General features: G+C 36.2%; 2 protein-coding genes across 3 annotated transcripts in view; one reads left to right on the top strand and one right to left on the bottom strand.

Annotated features, from left to right (window-relative positions):
• Positions 1-23,529, bottom strand: part of LOC149530952 (uncharacterized) — a 96,975-nt gene extending 73,446 nt beyond the window's left edge. The window contains exons 1-2 of one of the 2 annotated variants that reach the window (XM_089808916.1): positions 23,225-23,529; positions 22,948-23,119 (exon numbers count right to left, since the gene is read on the bottom strand). In XM_089808916.1, the coding sequence (XP_089665042.1) occupies positions 22,948-23,119; positions 23,225-23,295 (243 nt within the window). In that variant the 5' untranslated portion in view covers positions 23,296-23,529. Of the gene's footprint in view, positions 1-22,947; positions 23,120-23,212 lie in introns of both variants that reach the window. The other variant, XM_089808915.1, reaches the window with a different exon arrangement.
• LOC149530953 (uncharacterized) lies at positions 5-1,706 on the top strand. Its single transcript, XM_089811080.1, has 3 exons — positions 5-370; positions 508-913; positions 1,048-1,706. The coding sequence occupies exons 1-3, from the start codon at positions 38-40 to the stop codon at positions 1,626-1,628; spliced, it is 1,320 nt and encodes a 439-aa protein (XP_089667206.1). The 5' UTR covers positions 5-37; the 3' UTR covers positions 1,629-1,706.
• Positions 23,530-25,911: the final 2,382 nt, after the last annotated feature.

The raw sequence follows: 25,911 nt of genomic DNA, 5'->3' as shown, positions 1-25,911 counted from the left end.
TATTTTGGTCCCTTGTGCAGCACACTGCCTTGACCTCATGTTGGAGGAAATTGGCAAACTTGAGTGGGTCAAGTCATGTGTGGAAAGGGCAAAAAACATATGTAAGTTTATTTATAATCATTCATTTGTCCTTAGCACAATGAGGAAGTACACAGGAGACAAAGAGTTAGCTCGTCCAGGGATCACGAGGTTTGCCTCGAATTTCATCACCTTGCAGTCCTTGTTGACATCAAGGGATGATTTGAGGAGCATGTTTGTTGGGCGGGAGTGGATTTCATCTTCCTATGCTACGACCACTGCAGGGATAGATGTGGTGGATTGCATATTTGATGATGATGGTTTTTGGAAACCTGCTAGAGAAATACTTAAGGTAATTTTATTGCAATTTAACATTTAATATTTTACAGTTTACTATGCTAATTGTTTAATGATTTAGTTTTACCTTATATTATTGAATTATTCTATGTTTAAGTTTTGACTCAAATTTTTGTTTTACTTTATATGTAGGCCACTGAGCCTCTTGTATCTCTCCTACGAACTGCTGATGGGGAGAAGCCCTCTATGGGCTACATATATGAGGGCATGGATAGGGCCAAGGAGGCCATTAAAGCTCAGTATGCAGGAGTGCAGGAGAAGTATGCCCCTATTTGGGACATCATTGATAGGAGATGGCAGAATCAGCTCCACAGACCCATCCATACAGCAGCTTACTTTTTGAATTCGGCATTTCGTTTCCGTCCTGACTTCAAGGCGGATGAGGAGGTTCTCACCGGATTATATACAGTGATCCAGAGGTTGAGTACTGATGAGGATAGCAGTGTTGCAATTATTGAGCTTGATAAGTTCAATAATAAAGAAGGGCCACTTTTCTCTAGCAGGGTAGCCATAGATGCTCGGGAAACAATACAGCCAGGTAAAAATTAAATAATATATTCAATGTTCATGAATCTAGATTCTAAACTTAAAGTTGATTATGTAATTTTAGAGTTAACTTGTAATTTGTAATTTGTAAATGAGACTAATTATTTTTATTTTCCCTTATTTCAGATAGATGGTGGCAAATGTTTGGGGCCACAACCCCAAAACTTCAAAAAATTGCCATTCGTATTCTGAGTCAGCCAAGCAGCGCTTCTGGATGTGAGCGCAGTTGGTCCATGTTCGAGCACATCCACTCGAAGAGGAGAAACAGGTTGACAGTGCAGAGGTTGAATGATCTTGTCTTCGTTCATTACAACCTCCGTCTTAGGATCAGACAGATTTTGGGCACTGACTCCTCTCCGATCATTCTGGAGGAGATTGATCCAGAATCAGAGTGGCTCACAGAGGTTGTAGATCCAGTCTTCACTGAGGAAGACCGTGCGTGGATTGACCAGGTGGATATAGAGGCTGAGGCAGCTAGAGCACGTTCTTCAGGCATTGGTAGACGCACACGTGCACGCACAGACACAGGCCCTAGCGACATTCGTGAGCCCATCTTATATGCGGGAGATATGGCTCGACAGTCCTCTAGGACCTACATTAGACACCTTGCTACTAGGCAGACTGGATACTCAGAGGCTGAGGCTGAGGCTGTAGCCAAGCTTGAGGATGATGTTGAGGATGATGATGACTATGAGCCTGAGGCTTGAGCTGGAGCCTTGTTTTTATATTTTGTATACAGATATTGATACTGAATCATTGATAGACATATGTTTCAAAGTTTCAAACTTTCATGGATCTTCATCTTAGATTCTTACATAAATTTATAATTTGATGTCTTATGGATCATCTTACATACATTCTATGATTTAAATCATTATGATCATTTGATTTCTATTTACTTCAGCTAGCCTACAATTTACATTTTAGAATCTTAGATAACATAGTTACGTATGTGATGGATTTTATGTTTCATGTTTATGTATGTTAAGTTTTAACTTCTATTTGATGATGTTATAGTATGCTTAAGTTATATTCAATAAAGGGTGCATGAAATAAGTTTTAAATTGTTAAAATCTTTAAATTTAACGGGTTTTTTCAAATTTGCCGATTCATCGCCGATTCATTGCCGATTCATTGCCGATTCACGATTCGATTCGACCTTGCCGATTCCGATCCGATTCCGATTCACGTTTCTTTGCTTCTAACAGATGAAATATGAATCGCAACTCTCAAGAAATAATCCAATTTATTTGCAAGTTCAAAAATACATGATTCTCACTTATAATCACAGGTGCTCTAAAACCTGATTGCTGCCCCGCAATAATTGATTGCAGCCTTCCACAAAGTTTGAAATCGCTACGAAATACAGAGACGACAGCCACAGTACATTCCTCTTTAACCACGCCAAACAGTAGACAATTCTTTAAATAATGGTGTTCCAAATAATGGTGTTCCAATTCTTTAACCTCTTTAAATACTGGTGTTCCAAATCACAAATTCTCCAGCCACAATGAAATTCCCAGGTACAGTACATAACAATTGGGAAATACTATAATTTAATTAAAACAATTCTCAAAATTAATTCACAATACCTCAGCTGTGAATTATAGGCATTTCTTAATTCCAAACCCTTATACTTCAGCAAGGGCAAAAAAATCGGCAAACTTAGAAACTCTTCGCAAGCAACAAAAGAAAATAATCAATCAGATGCTTTACTCATCAAATGGGCTCATATTTATAATCTTCAAATGGCACAAAGTTTCCCAAATGAACTTCACTTAAGAAGCTTCCCACACACAACATTAAAACATAATAAAGTGTCATTATAAACTAATTTATTAATTGCTTTTGGCTCCGAAATGACCTTTTCCACCATAACTTCAAATTCTGACATATAAGACCACTGTTTCTTATTCCCATGATTTAGAACTTTTCGTCCCAGTTCCAACGAGCTATGATACTAAGGTGACCAACCAACAACACTAACAAAATAGCAACCTTAGCATATTTAGATGAATAATAAAAAATTTCAACCATCTTGCGAAAACAACTGAAGAAGCATCAAAATCGAAATCCAACAACATCAAAGTGATCCTGACGATGAAAGACGATGAATGAACCTGACGAGGTGACTTACTATAAATAGACACTCCCTCCAAGATTCTTGGAGCCCAAACTGAAAACCCAAAATAAAAATTGAGAGCATCCTCCAACTCCTCTAACTCAACTGAGCTCATCGAAACCAGCAAATTGACTTACTATAAATAGCAAGTCCCTCAAACGGAGCCAAAACACACCATATGCTGCTGGAAAGCCTATAACCACACAACTAAGACCCTCAAATCCTACTATCAGCTAACGAGGGTCTCGATGGTGAACTGACCTGGCCAACTGCAGGAACCTGCTAAAAATGGGGACATTACAAAATATATGGCCATTTCGAATTGAAATTATTTTCTAGTGTAAAATTCATAACTTCTCCATTGGGGCCAGGTTGTTTGTGCTCAAACTTTGGGCAGAAATGAGCAAAGTTGAGGTAAAAATACCCAAGAAAGGGCAGATTCCACCCTCTCTTGGGTAACGCCTTGGTTACCAAGACAAAACATGTCCCCAAGATGCCAAATTTGGTGACTATCAACTCATCATGCTTCCCACCTACAAAAAGTAAAACAAGTATGGTTAAGGGGGCTGGAAATTGGACAAGTTTGGGTATTAATACCCGAGATGAGGTGGATTACACCCTAGTTTAGTACTGCTCTTAAACATGAAACTATCCAAACAACAATTCGATGAGATTTTGACTCTAAACTCCCTCATTTCCCTCTTGTAGTTCGATTTGTTTCATAAAGTCCCAGCCTAGACCTTGTAGTGAGAAATTATCAAGGGTAGAAAATTTGGAATTGAGCAAAATTACATAGCTTAGTATTTACGTGGAAAAACCTAGTAAAAATATACCAGTTAAAAACCACAAGACAATCTCTTAACTTTATTTCTCAGGAATTTTCACAGTTACAACAATCTTGAAAAAGTATGAATAGTCATGACTTTGAGTTGCCTTTAACAATCGAGTTGTAGAGTTTGAAATACATTCCACTTACTAAATTTAGCAAGTATGACTCATACGACTACATGTTAAACACTTGTCCAAATTACTTTGTTTGGCAAGTCACCAAAATGACTTACTATTTATAGTAAGTCAACTTTGTACAAACTTTTTAATTATAGTAAGTCTCCAAAAGATTTGTGCCTTTGACTAGACGTCTATGGCATTTTTGCCTACACCAAGCACCTTAATGGTGCGCTACATGGGCATATGTAATGACCCAACCCCTTTTATTAACTCAACCACAACTAGATGATGAATATAATGATTTCACATTCCAATATTCTCCCACTTGAAGTCAAATTACAAACTTGTGAAATTCCTCTATCAAGAAACCATTGCTATTGCTACCTATTATCAGGTAATCTGTAGACCAAGAGAAGTTATGCACCAAATGAACTTCTCTCCTCCTATAACCTTTGTCATAATATCTACAGGGTTGATATCTGTGTGAATATTGGCCAAAGATATCTTTCCTCCTACCACTTCAAGAACAAAATGATATTGAATATCAATATGCTTTGTTCTTGAATGATAGGTTGAGTTACATGCTAGGTGAATAGCACTTTAATTGTTACAATGTAAAACAATTTTGTCCTATTTTACTTGTAACTCACCCAAAAGCCTATGAAGCCAAATCACCTCTTAGCTAGCCTGTGTTGCTACCATATACTCTACTTCTGTTGTTGACAATACTGCCATTACCTACAACTTAGAAACCCAACTAACAACACCTCCAGCTAAAGAGAACATATCTTGTAGTCGAATTTCTCTTATATTTGTCTCCTCCAAAATTTGCATCAACAAACCCATCTACTTGAAGACTACTCCCACTATAACAACTAGCAACATTTGAAGTGCCTCTTGGATTTCTAAGAATCCACTTCACAGTTCCATGTATCGACTAACAACTCCCAGTGCTTGCGCAATGTCTAGTCTAGTGCATACCATGGCAAACATAAGACTTCCAATTGCTAATGACTACGATACATGAGACATACGTGTCTTCTCCACTTCTGTACTAGGAAATTATTCTAAGGACAACTTAATATGAACAATAAATGGAGTACTAACTTGTTGTGCATTCAGCATATTGAAGCGTTACAGAACCTTCTCAACATAAGTCTTTTGTGACAACCATAATTTCCCGTTATCTCTATCTCTATGTATCCTCATTCCAAGAATTTGTTTTGCACTTCCTAAGTCCTTAATGTCAAATTCCTTAGCAAGCCAAGTTTCCAAATGGACGAGTTTACCCATGTTGTATTACGAAGGAATTGGTAAATACTTGCTTGTTATAACTAGAGACCGAGACCAATGGCAAGCAACTGATCACGGATTTCTTGAATCCTATTCAGGTGTACTTGGAGCGAGGTTCACTCATCCATGACAATAGAAAACAGAGTGTTCTTCAAAAAGAAAGCTTTGCTTTTGTCAGAAGTCTCATGAAGACCTTTGAGATACGTTCAGATCTTGGCAACTGTCTTGCCGGATGGAATCTGAGAAAGCCGATCATCAGCCATGGATAATTTGAGAACCATCACCACCTCTTGATTATTCAAATCCCATGTATCTTGATCAAGACTAGGAGCAGTTGAATGCTTCGTAACACCCATAACAAGTTGATCAATGTTCCAGTATTCAAAAATTGTGATGATCTGCTACTTCCAAATGCCATAATTTCGACCATTGAATTTGGAGATGTGCTCGAGCAAAATGTTTGTCAGAGATGCCATGACACATTTTTCAATGAAAATATGTGAAAATATGTTAAGGCACATTCTTCTAGGCAAAAAACAGAAGACCCAAAAAATTCGGAGAGTGACCCAAAAGAGAGCTCGAAAAACCCAGAAGGAATATGTTTTCGTTTTCTAGATCCGCTGGCTCAAAAATTGAGGCATGAAAATTGAGGCACCCAGAAAAACTTGATAACCCAGTTGAGCTCTCGAAAAACCCACCAAGAATCTGTAATTTGGAAAAAATTGAGGTCAAAAGCTAGGATTTTGAAGAAAACCCTAGTAGGCAGCCATGAACGGTCTAAGTTGCAAAAAAATGGAGATTAGAAGCAGAAAAATTGATGATTTGTGGTCACAAATAGCTAGTCTGAGGTTGTCAATGGCTGAGGGGAGCAAAAATGGCACCATAGAGTGTCTGAAGCATGCGTAAGGGATCAAATCGATGGCAAAAAAATGTGATGGACGGTTCAAGTTGCCCGCATTTTTTTTTTGTGATCAGTTGCAATGTTTGTTTACAGTCGTGAATAACAGAAAGAACACCCAAGGAAACGCTTAGAATAAAGGTTAGTTGTAGACAAACAACCAACAGAAAATCGCGATTTGCAGATGGCTGCGATTTTCAAGTTGGAAACAGAATTCATGTTTTTCAGACCTGCAAGCCCGAGCCAAGATCAAAGCAAAATGAAACCCTAGACATGACTAGGTATTAGGAAGCAGGCATGTGCGGAATAATTTTGAAATTAATAATACAGAAATTTCTATTAAGAAATTCTTATTTTCAGAAAAAAATTCAACCACGCTCTAATAGCATATTACGAAGGAATTGATAAATACTTGCTTGTTATTAACAGAGACCGAAAGGTCATTATATACAAAAGAATGAAACGATGTTTCCTTAAGAAATGATCATAAAGAATAGAAACATTCTACTCTAACTAAGAAAGCTAACTAAAGCTAACTAGATTTTTACAATAGATTACCATTAACTAATAATAAACGATTATTTATTATCGTAATATGTTGGGACCTGCAACCAACATATCATGTACATACAAAAGTAGAATGATAAAACTGTCATCGTCATACTTTTAAAAATACGCAAAATGATCAACTTTACATCTAATTAAAACCTATACTCATCATGAAGGAATCAAACCACTTGTACCAACATCTTGGTGCTTGATTAAACCATACATCGATTTTTTCAATCTGTAAACAAGACTCTCCTTGCCTTTTTCCTTAAAACCTTCAGCTGTTGCATATAAATCTCCTCAAAGAGATCACCATGCAAGAAGGTCGTTTTAACATCTAATTGTTCCAACTCCAAATCAAGGCTACCAACAAGAGCTAAAACAACTCTAACAGTACTCAAACGTACAACAAGGGAAAAAAATTCATCAAAATCTATACCAAATTTCTAAGCAAACCCATTGGCCACCAATCAAGCTTTATATCTCTCTCAATTGTCATTTAAATCCCTTTTCACCTCGAAAACATACTTGTTCCCAATAGCTTTTCTTCCTGTAGGTAATGAGACAAGCTCCCAAGTCTCATTCTTATAAAGAGGTTCCATCCCCTCTTCCATAGCAACTCTCCATTTGTCTACATGTTCTGTTTAACAAACCTCCTAATATGAATAGGGTTTGCCAACATCAGTTAGTAATGCATATGCAAAATTACAAGGAGGGTACCTTTCAGGTGCTTTGGATGCTCTATTGGATCTTCTTACAATGGGTGATACTTCACCCTATGGCTCTTCTGGTTGTTGTTCAACTGGACGGTTTCCTTCTAATTGTTCTTCATCTAAAACATCAGGACTGGCAATATGGTTTTCAACTTCTACTGGAATAACTTCAACACCTTGTTTTTCTTTATCTCCTTTTAATGCCTTCTCATTAAAGAATACATCTTGACTAACAATAATCTTGTGGGCAGCAGTATCCCACAACCTCCCTATGTACCTTCTACATGACCAAGAAAAATACATTTTGTGGAATCTTGTCCAACTTATTTCTACTCTCTTTTGGAATATGTGCATAAGCATCAGAACCAAAAATACGAAGAGATGAGTAATCAATTGGCTTATCTTTCCATATTTCTTTAGGAAATTTATTTTCAAGACCAGTAGTGGGAGATTTGTTGATCAAGAAACAAGCTTTGTTAATGGCCTCACCCCAAAATTTATGCTCCAAACCAATAGTGCTTAACATACATCCAACTCCCTCCATAAGTCTACAATTCATTTGTTCAATCACACCATTTTGTTGTGTTATCCTTGAAACCATCAATTGTCTTGCAATTCCATGCTCACTACAAAATTGGTTAGATTCTACTGAACAAAACTCACCTCCATTATCTGTTCTAAGACATTTAATTGTCTTACCTTTTTTATTCTCTACCCGAGCCCAAATGTCTTGAAAGAAGACAACACTTTAGATTTCTTCTTGAGAAGATATATCCACACCATATAGGAATAATCATCTATAAATGAAACAAAATATGATGTACCTCCAATAGAAGTTATAGAAGACTCCCAAGTATCTAAATGTATTAAATCCAAAACATCTTTGCTTCCGGCAACACTTCTAGGAAAACTTAGTCTTTTTTGCTTTCCAAACAAGCAATGTTCACAAAAACTCAATCTTTGAATTTAGCACCAAGAAGATCTCTGTTGTTAAGAATAGAGAGACAGAAATAACAATTCCACACAAATGTATCCAATATCAAAAAATAATAAATCACACAAAAGATATCACAAGACACAGATTTAACACGGTTCACCCAATCCCTAGGCTATGTCCACCAACGAAGAGTCCAATATTCTTAATATCCAGTGATTACAATCTGATTATAATCTGCAATCCCTTACAACTTAATACCACCACAAGAAGCTATTGTCACATTATAAAATTTATACAAGATTTTTGTCGCTTACAAAATTAGGGCTAGAATGACTACAACATGTCGACCCCCCAAAAAAATAGCCCCAAAAATATCATAAGGGTTTGCCGCCCCCAAACCCCTACTCAAGGCCCAGCCCGGCCCCAAACCCTAGCGAGGATACATGGTGAGTGTGCAATACTTTCCTGATAGTCACCACAAGCTACCAATCTCCCACTTGGTGGCTAATCAAGCTTCCACACCATATAGGAATAATCATCTATAAATGAAACAAAATATGATGTACCTCCAATAGAAGTTATAGAAGACTCCCAAGTATCTAAATGTATTAAATCCAAAACATCTTTGCTTCCGGCAACACTTCTAGGAAAACTTAGTCTTTTTTGCTTTCCAAACAAGCAATGTTCACAAAAACTCAATCTTTGAATTTAGCACCAAGAAGATCTCTGTTGTTAAGAATAGAGAGACAGAAATAACAATTACACACAAATGTATCCAATATCAAAAAATAATAAATCACACAAAAGATATCACAAGACACAGATTTAACACGGTTCACCTAATCCCTAGGCTATGTCCACCAACGAAGAGTCCAATATTCTTAATATCCAGTGATTACAATCTGATTATAATCTGCAATCCCTTACAACTTAATACCACCACAAGAAGCTATTGTCACATTACAAAATTTATACAAGATTTTTGTCGCTTACAAAATTAGGGCTAGAATGACTACAACATGTCGACCCCCCAAAAAAATAGCCCCAAAAATATCATAAGGGTTTGCCGCCCCCAAACCCCTACTCAAGGCCCAGCCCGGCCCCAAACCCTAGTGAGGATACATGGTGAGTGTGCAATACTTTCCTGATAGTCACCACAAGCTACCAATCTCCCACTTGGTGGCTAATCAAGCTTCACACTAAACAACCTCCCCCTTGGTGACTAATCAAGCTTCACACTAAACAACAACCACCCACTTGGAGACTAATCCTGTAGCAATACCGCTACCACATCAGGCTCCCACTAGATCGAACCACCCTTGGGAGATTTTTTTCAAGAGCAGTAGTGGGAGATCTGTTGATCAAGAAACAAGCTTTGTTAACAGCATTACCCCAAAACTTCTGCTCCAAACTAGCAGTGCTTAACATAAATCTAGCTCCCTCCATAATTCTACAGTTCATCCTTTCAGCAACACCATTTTGTTGTGTTATCCTTGCAACCATCAATTGTCTTGCAATTCCATGTTCACTACAGAATTGGTTAAACTTTGCTGAACAAAACTCACCTCCATTATCTATTCTAAGAAATTTAATTGTCTTACCTTTTTAATTCTCTACCAAAGCCCAAATCTCTTGAAACAAGACAACACTTCAGATTTCTTCTTTAATAGATATATCCACACCATACAGGAATAATCATCTATAAATGCAACAAAATATAATGTATGTCCAATAGAAGTTACAAGAGACTCCCAAGTATCTAAATGTATTAAATCTTAAACATCTTTGCTTCTAGCAACACTTCTAGAAAAATTTAGTCTATTTTGCTTTCCAAACAAGCAATGTTCACAAAAACTCAATCTTTCAATTTAACACCAAGAAGATCTTTGTTGTTAGGAATAGAGAGACAAAATTAACAATTACATGAAAATGTATTCAATATAAGAAAATAATAAAGCACACAAAAGAGAACACAAAACACAAAAATTTAACATGATTCACAATCTTTGGGCTATGTCCACCAACGAGTCCAATATTTTTATTATATGGTGATTACAACCTGATTACAATCTGCAATCCCTTACAGCTCAATACCACCACAAGAAGTTATTGTCGCATCACAAAAATTTTACAAGATTTTCATCGCTTACAAAATTAGGGCTAGAATAATTACAACATGACCCCTAGAAAAAATAGCCAGTAAAATAGGCCCAAAAAAATCCTCAGGGTCTGCCACCCCCAAACCCCTGCTTAGGGCCCGGCTCGACCCCGAACCCCGACAAGGATACATGGTGACTGTATGGTACTTTCCTAATCAATCACCACAAGCTAACCATCTCCCACTTGGTGACTATTCAGTCTTCATACTAAACAACAACTTCCCACTTGGAGACTAATCTTGTAGCAATATCGCTAACACATGAGGCTCCCACTGAATCGAAACTCCCTAGACTCAGTTGTACCTTTATTATGTTCAATCTAGAAGACCAATTGAAGCTAAAGAGGAGTTCAGTTTCTCCCTTGTCACTACATTTGTAAACTGTGCGGAGTTCAGTTTCTCCCTTGTCAATACATTTGTAAACTGTGCAGCTTTAATTGTCCATCATCCAAAATTGACTAAATGAAATGGTACTGCCGCTGTATGTGTTTTCTCTTTGAATGTACAGCAGAATTCTTGGCAAGATGAATAGCACTCTGACTATCTGTATACAGCTACTTATCCCTCTGTGGATGTCTCAATTCTTCCATGAAGAATTGAAGCCAAATCATCTCCTTAACTACATATGTAGCAGCAACATACACTCTGTAGTGGATAAAGCATTCATCTTCTGTAACCAAGAAACCCAGCTCATTGTTGTCCCACCAATAGTAAATACATAACCTATAGTACTCTGTCTGGTATCAAGATCCCTGCCAAATCTGAGTCAACATCACCCTATAAATCAGTAGTAGAGCCCCTAAAATGTAAACATTTACTAAATGTTCCTCTCAGATATCTAAGACTCCATTTAACTGCATTTCAATGCTCAATTCTAGGATGACTCATATATTTGCTAACAACACCCACTCCATATGCAATATTTGTCCTAGTACATACCATAGCATACATCAAACTTCCTACAGCTAAAGCATAAGGTACCTTGGACATTTTATCCTCCTCTTCCTCTGTCTTTGGACTCGTCTCCTTAGTCAATTTCAAATGACCAGGCAAAGGTGTGCAATCAGCTTTGGCATTCTCCATACAGAAATGTTGCAACACCTCCTCAATATAATCAGTTTGAGATAGAGTCAATTTCTTGTTTTTCTTATCTCTACAAATTTTCATATCAAGGATTCATTTTGCTGCCCCCAAATTCTTCATAGCAAATTAATATATCAACTGTTGTTTCATTCTCCTAATGTGATCCATGTTAGACCCAGCTACAAGCATATCATCAACATATAAACATAAAATAATGTAGTTGTCATCATCCAACCTCTTAATATAAACACAATGTGTAACATATGGTTTTTCCTAACCAAATTTTAATCTAACTTCCTATTCCATTTCACAAGACTATGATTTCCATCAACAATATAACTGAATACAAACACTTTTCAATATACAATATTTATTCTACCAAGAATACAAACGAGATATTAGCATTTAACTTTATAATCAGCTGAAAGTAAATATCAGATGTTCTTGAAATGAAATACCAAATTAAGATATTATTCAATGAAGTCAATTATCTACTTCTAATTATTCAACTGAAATTAAGTAACAAATATTCTTGAAAGAAATATGTAATTAAAGTAAAAACCAATTTGCAATGCTATTTGTAATGTAAAGAGCTTTCATCTTGAAATGAAATAACTAAACATCCAGAGGTTAAAAGAACATATAGTATAATTTGTGAAACTTCTTTTACTTGTTGTCCAAGCTCTAGCATTGGTGAGAGGAGAAGCATTGACATAGGCTTAACCTCCCAACCGCGGACCATTACTTATCCCCACTTATTCTAATTTAATAGAACAGCCCTCCCTACCCCGAGGTCAGGCTTGGGATGTTCATTAATCCATCCGTCAGAGTATTCAAGTGGGTTGAAGTCCCAACAAATATTCGACAAAATAACTGAAGCATCTAGACAATCAACAAAGATCACTTGTTCGACAAATCAGCCTAATTCCACCCTGGCCAAGAATTTCAAAATGTGGGTCAACAAACCCGATCTCCACCACTTGGCTTGACAACATCCTTTATAAGTGGAACATGCATGAGCTAATGCATTATTTATCATGTTATTTATTTATTTTGATGTCATTCTTGTTTTGTAGATTCCTCTACACCTCCAGATTCCTCTACACCTCCTCACCATTTTCAGGCCATCAAGTCGGTGATTCCTTGGTGTTTTCAAATTAAAATCACATTGATATTTTACACCTTCTTCGCCACCTTCTGGCATTTTCGCCTGGTGAATTCCTTGGTGTTTTGGTTTCAACATCTTACTCCCAGTTGTTTATATTTATATCAGGATGCAATTGATTCTATCCGGGATGATAACTTTCTTTGCATTGGCCTTAAATGATTCAGAGAAATTATGCATATTCGGATATAAATATAGATAAAAGAAAATGGTAGACTTACATATAATCAGTGTAAATTATCATAAAAGGCTATCGATTGGTTTTACAAGGAAGACAACAGTCTTTACAAGGAATAAGACAGTCTTATCAAGGAATACGATAGTCTAGATGCATTAATCATTGTCATTTTGTCATAAGGAAAACAACAAACTCTGCAAAGGAAAACAACAGGCTTATGCATTAAGAAATGAACCAAGGAAAACTACAAACTATATAGCAATGTCATATCATTGACGACTTAAGGAATAAACTCTATGATCAAACTTAATAGTAAAAAGAGTATGAAAAGGGTTCACAAGTTATAACAGGTCCCTTACGTGACTCTGCCCAGAAGTTTGATTGAAGCCTTAGCGTTTGGAATGAATTCCGCCACCAGCTTTGAGATCCGCGATTTGGTAGAACTTAATCGATAAGCACAGTATGATATCGGTTGACTCTGCAAATTATAAGGACATCTAACAAAGGAGTTTGATTGCCAAAAGAAATGAATGTTGAAGGAGAAAGAATGGATGCCAACAATCGATTAAGGGAATCCATAATATAGAATAAGCCAGACTCTACGGCTTCCTTCAGTTACAAGATTATATTCGAAAGCCATTCAAATCGGCTTAAAATAAAAAGAAAGAAAGGAGGGAAAAGAAAGAAGATGAAAGGTTTTTAAAATTATTATTATTTTATTTTCCCATTTATGTTTATGTGTACGTAATGATAGGGTGGCATCATTGGATTATTATTATCAATGTAATGGTGTCATTTTATTATTATTTACATATGATCATATTTGAGAAAGTAAAATAATAATTAAATAATAGTAATATTTGATAGTTCTTTAAAGGTAAGAATTTATGTTTATTTTACATTACTTATTATAATGTTCCACTTATAGCTCATGTTGTTCCACCATGAAATATGTTGCCAAGTCCTAGTAACCTTGCCAAGATAGTTTTAGGTCAAACCTGTCGATTCTGATGACTGAACTATTCGACCATCCCCTTCCAATGACCCCGTTTCACAATGCTTCCCCTCTCTCTTCAGTCTTCATACTATAACCATTCAAAACAACATTCTTGCCGAGACATCAATTCAAGATTTATAAATTGCTAATTCAAAATCATCAACTGACCATTAGGGATTTCATCAATGTCAGAATAACTAACTTTACAAGCTCATCATATATGTACAACGACTACAATTAACTAACTCAATTTCACATGATCATGAATAGATTGATACAATGGCTATAATTAACTAACTCACTTTCATATGATAATTAAATCGATACAACGGCTATAATTAACTTGCTCAATTTCACATGATCATGAAGGAATAAACAACGGCTATAATTAACTAACTCATTTTCACATGTTATAACAACAGCTATAATTAACTAACTCAATTTCACACGATCATGAAGAAATAATTTGATTCAACAGCTATAATCAGTTTAAAATTTTAGGGCAAAATTTGGGATGTAACACAATGGTCTAAATGACACTGATTATAACCATGATCATTCATAAAACTATCAAATTTAAGACATCATTGTTGAGGTGCTTGCTTCAAGCCATATAAACTTGTCTTCAATCAGCACACCAAATTCTCCTTACCTTTGACCTTAAATCCCTATGGTTGTTCCATATATATTTCTTCATCCAGAGCACCATGATGAAAGGTTGTTTTAACATCAAGCTACTCCAAATGCAAAGCTTCAGTAACCACAATACTCAAAACAATAAAAATATAAATCACTTTAACACCTAGAGAAAATATCTAATCAAAATCAGTGTCCTTTTTTTGTGCAAATCCTTTTACAACTAACCTGAGTTTAAATCTTTTCTTATCTTCATCCTCTTCTTTCAGCCTGTAAACCTATTTATTCTATAAAGCCTTTTTACTTGCAGGCAACTTACATAAATCCCAAGTCTGATTTTTCAACAAGGAGACCATTTCTTTTGTTATTGTCGACTACCACTGAATCTTTGTATCCACCTACACAGCTTCATCATAATATTCTAGTTCACCAACATCTGTTAATAAAACAAAGTCCAACGAGGGAGAAAATCTTTCTAGAGGCCTACTTAACCTTGTGGACCATCTAACATTCACTGGGGTTTGTGGTATTTGTTGTTGCAATTGTTGCAGAGCATAAGGAACTACTGGACCATCATCTTTTGGAGTACCATCCACTACAACATAATCATTTTCTTTCTTCTCATGTTGTGGCAACAGATGCTTGTACAACACTTTCTCATTGAATATGACATTTTTGCTTCTTACAATTTTATGATTTTCAAAATCCAAAGCCTATAACCAAATTCATCAATGTCATATCCGAAAAATACACATTTCTTTGATTTAGCTTCCAGCTAGGTTCAATTTTCAGAATCTATATGTGCAAGTGCTTCACAACCGAAGCTTCTGAGAAAAGAATAACTCACCTTCTTATCAGTCCATGCTTCCTCTGGAATACAACAGCCCAAAGGAGTAAAGGGACCTCTATTGATCAAATATGCAACACTACTGACAACCTTTGCCCACATGTTTAAGGGTAGCCCAACATGCAGCCTCATCCTCCTTGCACACTCCATTATTGTCATGTTCATGCGTTCAGCCACTCCGTTTTCTTGTAGAGTCCTTAGAACAATTTTCTGCCTACGAATACCATTAGTGGAACAATAATCTTCAAACTCATTACTGTAATACTCACCACCATTATCAAATCTGAGACATTTTAGCCTTTTACCAAAGTCATTTCAACCAAGCATTTCCATTTCTTAAAAGTTTGAAATACATCAAATTTCTGTTTAAAGATATAAATCCATACTTTCCTACTTGCATCATCAACAAATGTAACATAATAATGAAAGTCACCAAGGGAAGATACCTGAGATGGTCCCCATACATCTATATGCACAAGCTCCAACTTTTCATTTTTCTTTTTCTTCCCACTCTTCACAAAACTCACTCTCTTTTGCTTTCCATACACAACTTTCATAGAAATCCATATTCACACATTTCAGACCTGGTAAAACTTTTCTTGAATGGAGTAATTTCATACCTTTTTCACTCATTTGCCCAAGTCTATTGTGCCATAGAGTTGTTTCGGTATCTCTAGCATCTGTGTTTTGTTCTTCTTGCTCAACTGCAACAACTATTCTTGAACATTCATTTTTTTGTGAAATAATTAAAGTAGAAGGAACAGTATGATCTGTACAAAGATATAAGGTGCTTACTTTCACATCTTTTGTATCTCTAGCATCTGTGTTTTGTTCTTCTTGCTCAACTGCAACAACTATTCTTGAACATTCATTTTTTTGTGAAATAATTAAAGTAGAAGGAACAGTATGATCTGTACAAAGATATAAGGTGCTTACTTTCACATCTTTTGCTACTATTAGGGAACCTTTTGAAACCTTCCAATTTTTGTCATTAAAGGTAATGGTGCAACCCTCATCACCCAATTGCCCTATTGAAATTAAAATTCCTACTCAGCCTTGGAACATGTCTTACCTCTTGTAGTAACCAATGATTCCCATTCTACAACTTAATCATAATTTTCTCCTTTCCAACAATCCAACGAGGCTCATTATCTCCCAAATAAACAAGCCCAACATCCCCTTGGACTAATCAAGAAAATAACCTCTATGGGGAGTAACATGAAATGATGCCTTTGAATCTAAAACCCATGAATCATCAACATTTTCTAAAGAAATAAGCAAAGCATCCTCTTCAAATTTATTACTTACCACATTTGACTCTTTGTTTTCATCTTGTTTGTCTCCATTGTTCTTTCGAGTCTAGCAATCTTTCTCCTTGTGCCCTAGTTTCCCACAATACCAGCAATATCTTGGTCCTCTAGATTGAGACCTCTTTCCCTTTGATTTTCCACTTGATTTCCCACAATTTTCAGAATTATTTCATCTCTCATTCATTCTGCCTCTGCTTCATGCATTCAAGACACTTCCTAATGTAGATCCACCTGAGCCTTTCCTACGAGTTTCCTTGCTCAAAATAACACCAATAACATCGTCAAATTTTAGGGTATTAGAACCAAAAACAAAATTACTCACAACCATTACCAAGCTATTCCAGCTTTTAGGCAAAAAACACAAAATCAAGAGAACACTAATTTCTTCATCAAAATTAACATTTTCGGAAGATAATTGACTGGTAACCATATTAAACTCATTTAAATGATCAACACTCAATCCACCTTCTGCCATCTTCATTATAAATAAACACTTCATGAGAAATACCTTGTTTGAAGTGGAGGGCTTTTCATAAAACTTTACTAAGGTTTGCATCAACTCTTCAGTCGTCTTCTCTTTCATAATATTAAATGCCACTAATTGTTCCAGACATAAATAAATACTTCCAAGCGCCTTTCTATCCAAAATATCCCAGTCCTCATCTCTCATAGCTCCCTCTTTCTTGGCCTTTCCTTGCAATGGCTGCCATAAATCCTTCTGATAAAGATAGTCCTCCATTTGCATTTTCTATAACTGAAAGTCATGCCCATTAAACTTCTCCACCTTCAACTTACCCTCGTCTACCATCACTCTCACTCAATTGTGAGACTTTCCTACAGAGGATAACTGAAACAACCTCGCTCTGATACCACTTGTTAGGATAAGAGAGACAGAAATAACAATTACATGCAAATGTATCCAATATGAGAAAATAATAAAGCACACAAAAGAGACACAAAGATTTAACGTGGTTCACCCAATCTCTGGGCTACGTCCACTAACAGCAAGTCCAATATTCTTATTATCCAATGATTACAATCTACAATCTCTTATAGCACAATCCTACCGCAAGAAGCTATTATCGCATCACACATCATGAAATCCCTAACCCTAGGCCATTTTATACAAAAATTTTGCCACTTACAAAATTAGGGCTAGAATAATTACATGTTGGCCCTTGAAAAAAAAAAATGATAAAATAGTCCCAAAAAAAAAATTCTTGAGGGTTGTCGTCCCCAAACCCCCGCTCGAGGCTTGGCCCAGCCACGAACCCCGGCAAGGATACATGGTGAGTGTACAGTACTTTCTTGATCACTCACCACAAGCTAATATTTGTCTAACAATACCTTGAGACCTCGTTCACTCATGTGGCCTAGTTTTTGATACCATGTCGTTAATGAGTCCATCTCTACATTAGTTACTATAGCAGCCTCTCCGCTATCAGTTTTACCAACCAACCTATACAAATTGCCAACTTTTTGTCCCTTAAGTACAACCAAGACTCCCTTTCTTACTTTCAAACAACTAAGCTCACCACTAAACCGAAAATCTTGTTCATCAAACACACTAAGTGAAAGATGCTTAACATGTTGAATAGTTCAAACTACTCCATCAAACATCTTAATTCTTAACCCTCTTCAACCAATGGCTTCAAATGGGTTGTCATTTCCCATATAAACTATACCTCCATCACATGCCTAGTAAGAAGAACACCAATCTCTATGAGGAGTCATATGAAATACAAGAATCAAGAATCCAAACTTGAAGTAAAGAATATCTCAATTCAGAAATTAATACCTCTCCGTCTTCCAATGGCGTTTGACCTTTTGCAGTATTTGCTGCAAATGCATGTGAAGCAGGATTCTCCTTGGTCACTTTTGGCAACCTACAATCCTTTTTGACATGTCCACTTTTACCACAGTTCCAGCACTTCACCTTTTTCCTCCCCTTGGATTTGGACCTATGTTGTCCACAATCAGTATTGGTTCTTTCTTGAGTTCTGCCTCTAGCAACTAAGGCTTCATTAGTAGAAGAACCTTGAGATATCTTTTGCCTTGAATCCTCATAGATTAAGGCAGATACCACATCATCAAGGACCAGCGTCTCACTAGGTGCAAAAGTATTGAGAGCCATAACCAGCTGATCCCAACTATTAGGCAAGGAACAAAATAAATTTGTTGCCTTATCTTCCTCAACAATCTTAATTCCCACTGAAGCCAACTTGCTAGTCAGTGTGATATGTGATGGATGTATCGTCATGCATCCTTAAATTATACAATTGTCTTTGTAGAAGAATTTTATTTGCCAGACTTCGTTTCATGCAACTTTGCAAGCTTACTCCATAAACTATGAGCAGATTTATCCTCTGCAATATTGAACAGAATTGAATCTGCTAGAGATAACTGGATTGTAACTCTAGCAATATTGTCCATCAAATTTCAATCTGTTGTGCTCATATTTCTAGGTTTTGATGAAACTGCCTTAAGAGCTAAATCACAACCATCCTTTACCACCAAAGCTTGAATTTTCAGCTTCCAAAGAGCAAAATGTGATCCACCAAAATTTTGCACTTCAAATCTAGTAACAGAACCTCCTGTCATTGCTCACCACTCCAAACAAATGAATTCTACACTAACAACCAAGCTATGATACCAATTGTAATGAAAAATAATCAAATCTAGAAAATTCAAAATTGAGCAAAATCACATAACACAATATTTTTGTGAAAAAAGCTGGTAAAAATATACCAGTAAAAAACCACAGGCCAATCTCTTAAATTTATTTCTCGGGAATTTTCACAGTTACAACAATGTTCAAAACGTATGAACGATCATGACTTTGAGTTGCCTATAACAACCAAGTTGTAGAGTTTGAAATACAAACCACTTACTAAATTTAGTAAGTATGACTCGTACAACTACATGTTAAACAATTGTCAAAATTACTATTTTTGGCAAGTCACCAAAATGACTTACTATTTATAGTAAGTCGACTCTTACAAACTTACCAAAATTACAACATTAGCATCTATGATGACTCAACTCCTTTTGATGACTCAACCACAACTAGATGATGAATATGATGACTTCACATTCCAATAGACCTCAGGTGGAATCTCATGCTTTTGGATAGAAATACCCAAGACAGGGTGGAGTCCACTCCTACTTGGGTATTCTCAATCATCTCACCAAAAATCTCTAAGTGTAAAACATTCGAATCTGCTCTTTCTTAACACAGTTCATTAGACTCAATGGCTCCAACACCTTCCATCCCTTATCAAATTTCATGCATGCTTCAAATCAAGCCTAAATCATGGGGTGGAATTCTAATGACTTTGAATAAAATTACCAAAGATAGGGGTGGATTCCACTCCTTAGGTATTCTTAGTTAAGACCATAGTCATTCTTACCAAATCCCCTAGCCCATTTTACTATTTCCTCTTCAAATTTGGATAAATCATGAGCAAATTTAATGGCATCAAAAGATTTATCAAAAAGAAGGGAGCGAAATCTATGAATTTTGGGTAAAAACCCAAGACGGGGGTGGATTCCACTCCTACTTGTCTATTCACCAAAAACAAAAATTGAAGTATCAAACTCTTAGTTCTACCCCTACTCCACATTATTTCACTCTAAATTTGCAAGTTTATGACCAAGTTATGCATTGGGGTTGACTTAGAAGGTAGCAGAGTTTTCGTGATGTTGGGTATTAATACCCAAGATTGGGAGGATTCCACTCATACTTGGGTAATTTTAGTCAGAACCAAAATTTCACTAAGTGTTTAAAACCATCAAATCTGCTCATCCCATGCTATTTCACTCAAATTTCAACGTTCTTTGCCATGTCTTGAAGGCTTGACTGAAGAGGGCGAAAATTAGGTGACTTTGGAAATTTATTCCCAAAGAGGGGTTGAATCCAACCTAGTTTGGTAAATTTGCTTGCAAGCTCCGCAATTCAACACTTGACATTTTCAGCTCAAGAGCTCACAAGCTAAGAGGATTCATACACATATAACATTTAAGTATAAGAAAGGAATTTGTGCTTTAAGTTATATTTGGATAAATATTGTCAATGTAGTTGAGATAGGTTTCAGCTTCATAAGAGTTAAGATGTAGATTCCGAGGGTTCTCAAAAAAATCAGACTCAACCAAATTTCAGGATTCGATGCGCCTTCAACTTTCTAACCCCCCATGACTATCAGGGTTTCTAAGATCAAAACAAAGCTAGAACAAGGATTTTCTAAACATTTCAACTCGTTTCGTCCTAGATCCTTTTTTCAACTCCGTATTCCTAACAAAATAGTTCAATTGTCACCCACATCCCATACAGACATTACTTCCGAGCAAGCCAAAATTGCTCGAAATTACTTCCTCAACAAAAAGACTTGAAAATTGTTGCAACCAAACCACCTAAGACCACCACTCCAACTGCCAAAGCGAAAAGAGGCATCCCTATTTGCAATGGGCGGATAGTGTAAAAACCTCATGACTCTATGCAGGATGGGAGATCAATATTAGTTTTAATGGCTCTAGCAAACCTATCTTCTATCATGACTTCCTATTCTAAGTCTAAGGTCTATTTCTCCCATAATAACAATACCTACCAACATTTCCTTGCTAATATCCTTTGTCACAACTACTGCTCGTTGTTTGCACAATCTTCATGGTGTCTAGTATCACAAAAAGGGCTTTCAACATGCCAACAAGGTCTATGAAACACAAAACTCTTCCCTATCTATTGTTTTGTGTTCACCTTCTTCCTGTGTCGGTCGTTGCTCCTACTACGGCACTTGCAATGCAAAATATGCACAAATTTGTTACATTGTTAGCACAATGTCAACTTATAAGATTCATCTTTTGGGTGACAGAAACTAGAAGTGAGTAAAATGGGCACTTACCTACCCATTGCTCAAAAAAAGACAAAAAGACAACAAAGAATCAAGAAAACAAACATCTATATTGTTTACAAAAGATTTGTACATCCTATGTGCCACCTCATAATCATATGAATAATGAAACACAACTTATCTACACTACATAGCCCAATGAACATTCAACCTACTTGCAAAGAGTGTCTACAATAAAATTTAAACCCATTTTAACAAGCCCAACCATGCCTATGAACCAGCTTGTCCTCACTCTCAACTTTTGGTCCAGCCCTCATATCTACAGTACTTCAGCTTCTTGCATTTAAATTGAAACTTCAGCAGCCTGTTAACAGATGGAAGTTTCCACTTCTATGGTTAAAACAGTCGCTAGTGTTTACCCATATATGGGAACTGAGAGCTCCTCGCCATGCTACATGTTTGTAACTGAAGCTTAAAAAGTCTTGATGTTTAAGCTTCCAACATGTGGTCTTGCATATTCCCTTGCATTTTGATACATCTCTGAATGCCACACAAACACTTTTGACAATTCTAAAGAGTATAACATGAACGGGAAAGAGTGTTTGTCATTTCCACCTATTGGCCAAATAATGGTTCGTCAACATATCCAGCCTCCAATGCACAGACTGGATCCGACATGGATTTCCTAAGCTTGTGCAATAATATACGGCACTGTGGTGACATGCTTATCTCTGCCACGACAGTTCACTTTCACTTGAAGGATTTTGCTTCGGCCTGTTTGCATCATTTGCACTATTGACACAGTCAATAGCCTCACGGTAACACCTTTATAAATTATTCAATCTTCCAAACGCACAAACTAGTGCACATTATAACTGAAGATACAAACTTCAAACCAAAAACAAAGTTACTCCAGTAACCAAAATAGAGCAAAATGAAAAGAAACTATTTATAGGTCATCCGAAATTGCTACACTCCTAGGAACCTCCAACATCAGTATGGAGCGGGCTTGGATTATTAATAAAGTTACATTCGACTGTAACTCTTACAGTGCGTCCATGGTGAAACATGGAAATGGATTTAAGTATGTGTTTCCAAAAGTTTATTCCCCAACTCGAGGTGCCCCACCCCCATGGAAATGGAAGCTGGTCTGTGATGCAAATCTCATAAATTTCCACATACCCAAAACCAAGCAGACAAAAGGATTAAGTTAAACATTGGCGGCAGAGCCGACGGAAAAGAAGAGTTTCTAAAATAAGACGCGAAAAGATGACCATACGAAATTCCTAAACAAACATTATTTTTAATGCTCAACTTTTTATTCTTCTAACAGAGAAAAACTAACCTGTGGATCTCTGGTTCGGACAATCTCTGCCCCGGCATATTTAGCAGTGCGGCGTATCATGTAACAGCCCAAAGCTTCGTCACAGTGAAATGTTCCATTATGAGTGCCAACCCTTTTCACTCTTCCATTTTCTTCAACTAACCTTACCGCAGACATCATGGAGAAACAAAACCTGTTTTAGAAGAAGCAAATGAGCAACTGTCCAAATATCTCCAGTAACTTTTCAGTGTATCAATAAACCTGTAAATTTTGATTGATTGTATACATGTGCACTAACCGTGGGAACAAACGTGGTCGTAATGTATGAAGGCTTGGCAGAATGCTCCCCACAGTTAACAGAGAGAGCATGTCATATGATTTGCGTGAGTGGATCCTCACAACGAATGCTCATCCCTGTTCTAACCGTTAGACGTTTTAATGGGAGGGTTTAGGATACAAAGAGATTCATATATTGATCGAAGTGCGGTGAGCATATGGGATAAAAGTGTGTTCTAAATGAGTCTCTTTTATGGTCCGTTTAGTTGCAAGCATAGGAATAGAAAATTAGAATGCAGATGTGGTATAGGAATGGAAATGGAGAATGAGAATGGAAAAGAGTAATCCCATTTTTGTTTGGTTCGCCTAGTATTTGACTGGGAATATGCTACTCTTTTGTTTGGTTGTACAAAATTAAAATACAGTTAAGCTTATATTTTAATATGTTTTATTTGTTTTGATATATTATTATATTTGGTTAATTATTTCAACATATTGTAAAGAAAATAATTTTATATATGTTTATCCCAAAGGTATCAAGGTTGCAGTGAAACAACCATACTTCAAGCAAGGTGCCCAAGATGGCGTCCTCATGCTCCGCGTCGACAACCCTCAAGAGGTCGAGATTTTGGCCTCCTTACCAAGATTTGCTTGAACTGTGTAGTGAAGGTAACAAATACTTTCGTAGTGAAGATTGGAACAAAGCAATTGACTTTTTTTTCCAAATGCATAGATTTGGCTCTTTCACCCAACAAAATTGATGCCCAAGTTGCCTCTGCTTCAAACATCCAGGAGAAAGTCAAAGAAAATCTTGTGTGTTCATACTCAAACAAGGCATAAGCAAGGATTAAGCTGAAACAACACGAGCATGCCATACAAGACTGTGAAAATGCATTAGCCCTTGATTAGCACGAGTTGGAATCCTTGTTTTTGAAAGGTCGAGCTTTTCATTGTCTCGAAGATAACAAGTTAGTTTGCCAATGCTTTGATAGAGCTCTGGAGCAGTCCATTGATGCCATTGACATCCAGTTGTAGCAGAGGATTGTTTGTCACCGACGATGTAGATGTCGGAGATTTCTCGCTCGAGACAATGCCATTGCGTTAAACCCTTATGCGCAAACTCATAGACCCAAAAAATATGAAATTTGGGATAATAGGATTGAGAATAGGAATGGCCCATTCTAATAACAGGTTTTTTTTTTGGCATAGACTTATGCTCGTTTTGGGGGTAAGATTGGAATACGAAACCCTATTCTCTATTCCGATTTGGGGTAGCAAATAGAGAATAGAAAACATATTCCAAAATCTCTATTCCTATTCTAGCAACCAAACGGGCCCTTAGTGTATCTCAATAATTCCACACATATATGAGTAGGCATCAATCAATGCTGAACAACTCGTGAGTCGCCATCTATTATTTATTGTTTGGAATACTAAATCTTTTTACGGCTCTTCTTTCTTATCAAATCTCATTGTTTCTTGAGTCTGCTATTGCCCTTTTTCATGCTTTGGAAGTGAGGACAATAGCATTTAGAGGGGTTGTCAAACATGAGAGGTGGAATAGGATCCTTAACCCAATAGATGATGTTTCTAGGTTTATAATCTCCTAGGCAATTGGGGAGAGGTTGTTTAATTATTCTCCTCTTAAACTCATAAGTACACAATAAGAATAAGAAGAATCAATGAACATCTAAAATTATTGAATTTAGTTAATATAATTTTGATTAATCTATTCATTTGAACTAGATAAGGACCCTGAATATCTAATCCACTCTAAGTATAAACTGTAAACCAATTAGGTAATAGGATGAGATTCTAGATAAAGATTCACATAAAACATATTATAAAATCATTTGATTAACTCTATTGGTGCAATTTAGGATTCTTATGGTATGAAGAGTGTCTCAGTATGTTGATTGGTCTCTTTACTCCTCCCATTTTTATGATCACATTGAATTGGTACTAATCTCATATTGGAAGATAGTTGTACTTTGTCATGCAGATGGTAGATGAATTAATTCTTCATGGCAAGATCATTGCTAAATTTTGTTCGAAACCTTGCCTCTCTACAGTTTTATGTCCCCTTTTCAAAGGATGTCTATATGTTATTACTTGCTTCATCAAATTTTGTATTAACCTGTATGAAGCTTCATATAAATTGGGGGATGCCCCTTTAATACTGTATAATATAGGACTTTGGTCTTGGGCAAGACTGGAGGTTTTCTTACTTCGTACTTTCCTACAATGCATGCTTGAATGGAGAATTCTGTAAATTAAATTAAATTTGTTCAATATAATACAAGGCTTCGGCCATTTATTGATAATAATAATAATAAGTGTGTCCTGAATTGATTCTAATTAGTATCAAATTGATTCTAATTAGTATTAATATGATATGTTAGGTCTTTGATTAATTTGGATTTTGTTGCAAATATTTTTGGATTGGATTATAATAATAATTTAAGCTACTAAATTTAATTTTGAAAACTTTAGTATTAAATTTACTTTTATAAAATTTGATTGTTTGATTATCAATAAATATGTTTAAGTTGGATGAGTAGTATATAAATAGTTTGAGGTTATTAGTTTTCATTGCTAAATTAGAATATGGCATCATCTTAAAATGTACTTTCAAAATCAAAGCTCAAAGATTGACCACTCATTATATAAATATTGTATAAACTACTTGATATATCTACTAATATTGTC

This window comes from Cupressus sempervirens, chromosome 11 (genome assembly GCF_028749045.1).
Source record: "Cupressus sempervirens isolate cs-2001-9-10 chromosome 11, ASM2874904v1, whole genome shotgun sequence".
Classification (NCBI taxonomy): Eukaryota; Viridiplantae; Streptophyta; class Pinopsida; order Cupressales; family Cupressaceae; genus Cupressus; species Cupressus sempervirens.
Note: the sequence above shows the minus strand (reverse complement) of the source record. Positions and strands in the feature narration are given on the sequence as shown.

Excerpts from the sequence above, each read along its gene's own strand:
- LOC149530953 (XM_089811080.1), top strand. The coding sequence starts at position 38 with ATGTTGGAGGAAATTGGCAAACTTGAGTGGGTCAAGTCATGTGTGGAA. Across the intron at positions 371-507 it reads CTGCTAGAGAAATACTTAAG|GCCACTGAGCCTCTTGTATC; the intron begins GTAATTTTATTG and ends CTTTATATGTAG. Across the intron at positions 914-1,047 it reads TCGGGAAACAATACAGCCAG|ATAGATGGTGGCAAATGTTT; the intron begins GTAAAAATTAAA and ends CCCTTATTTCAG.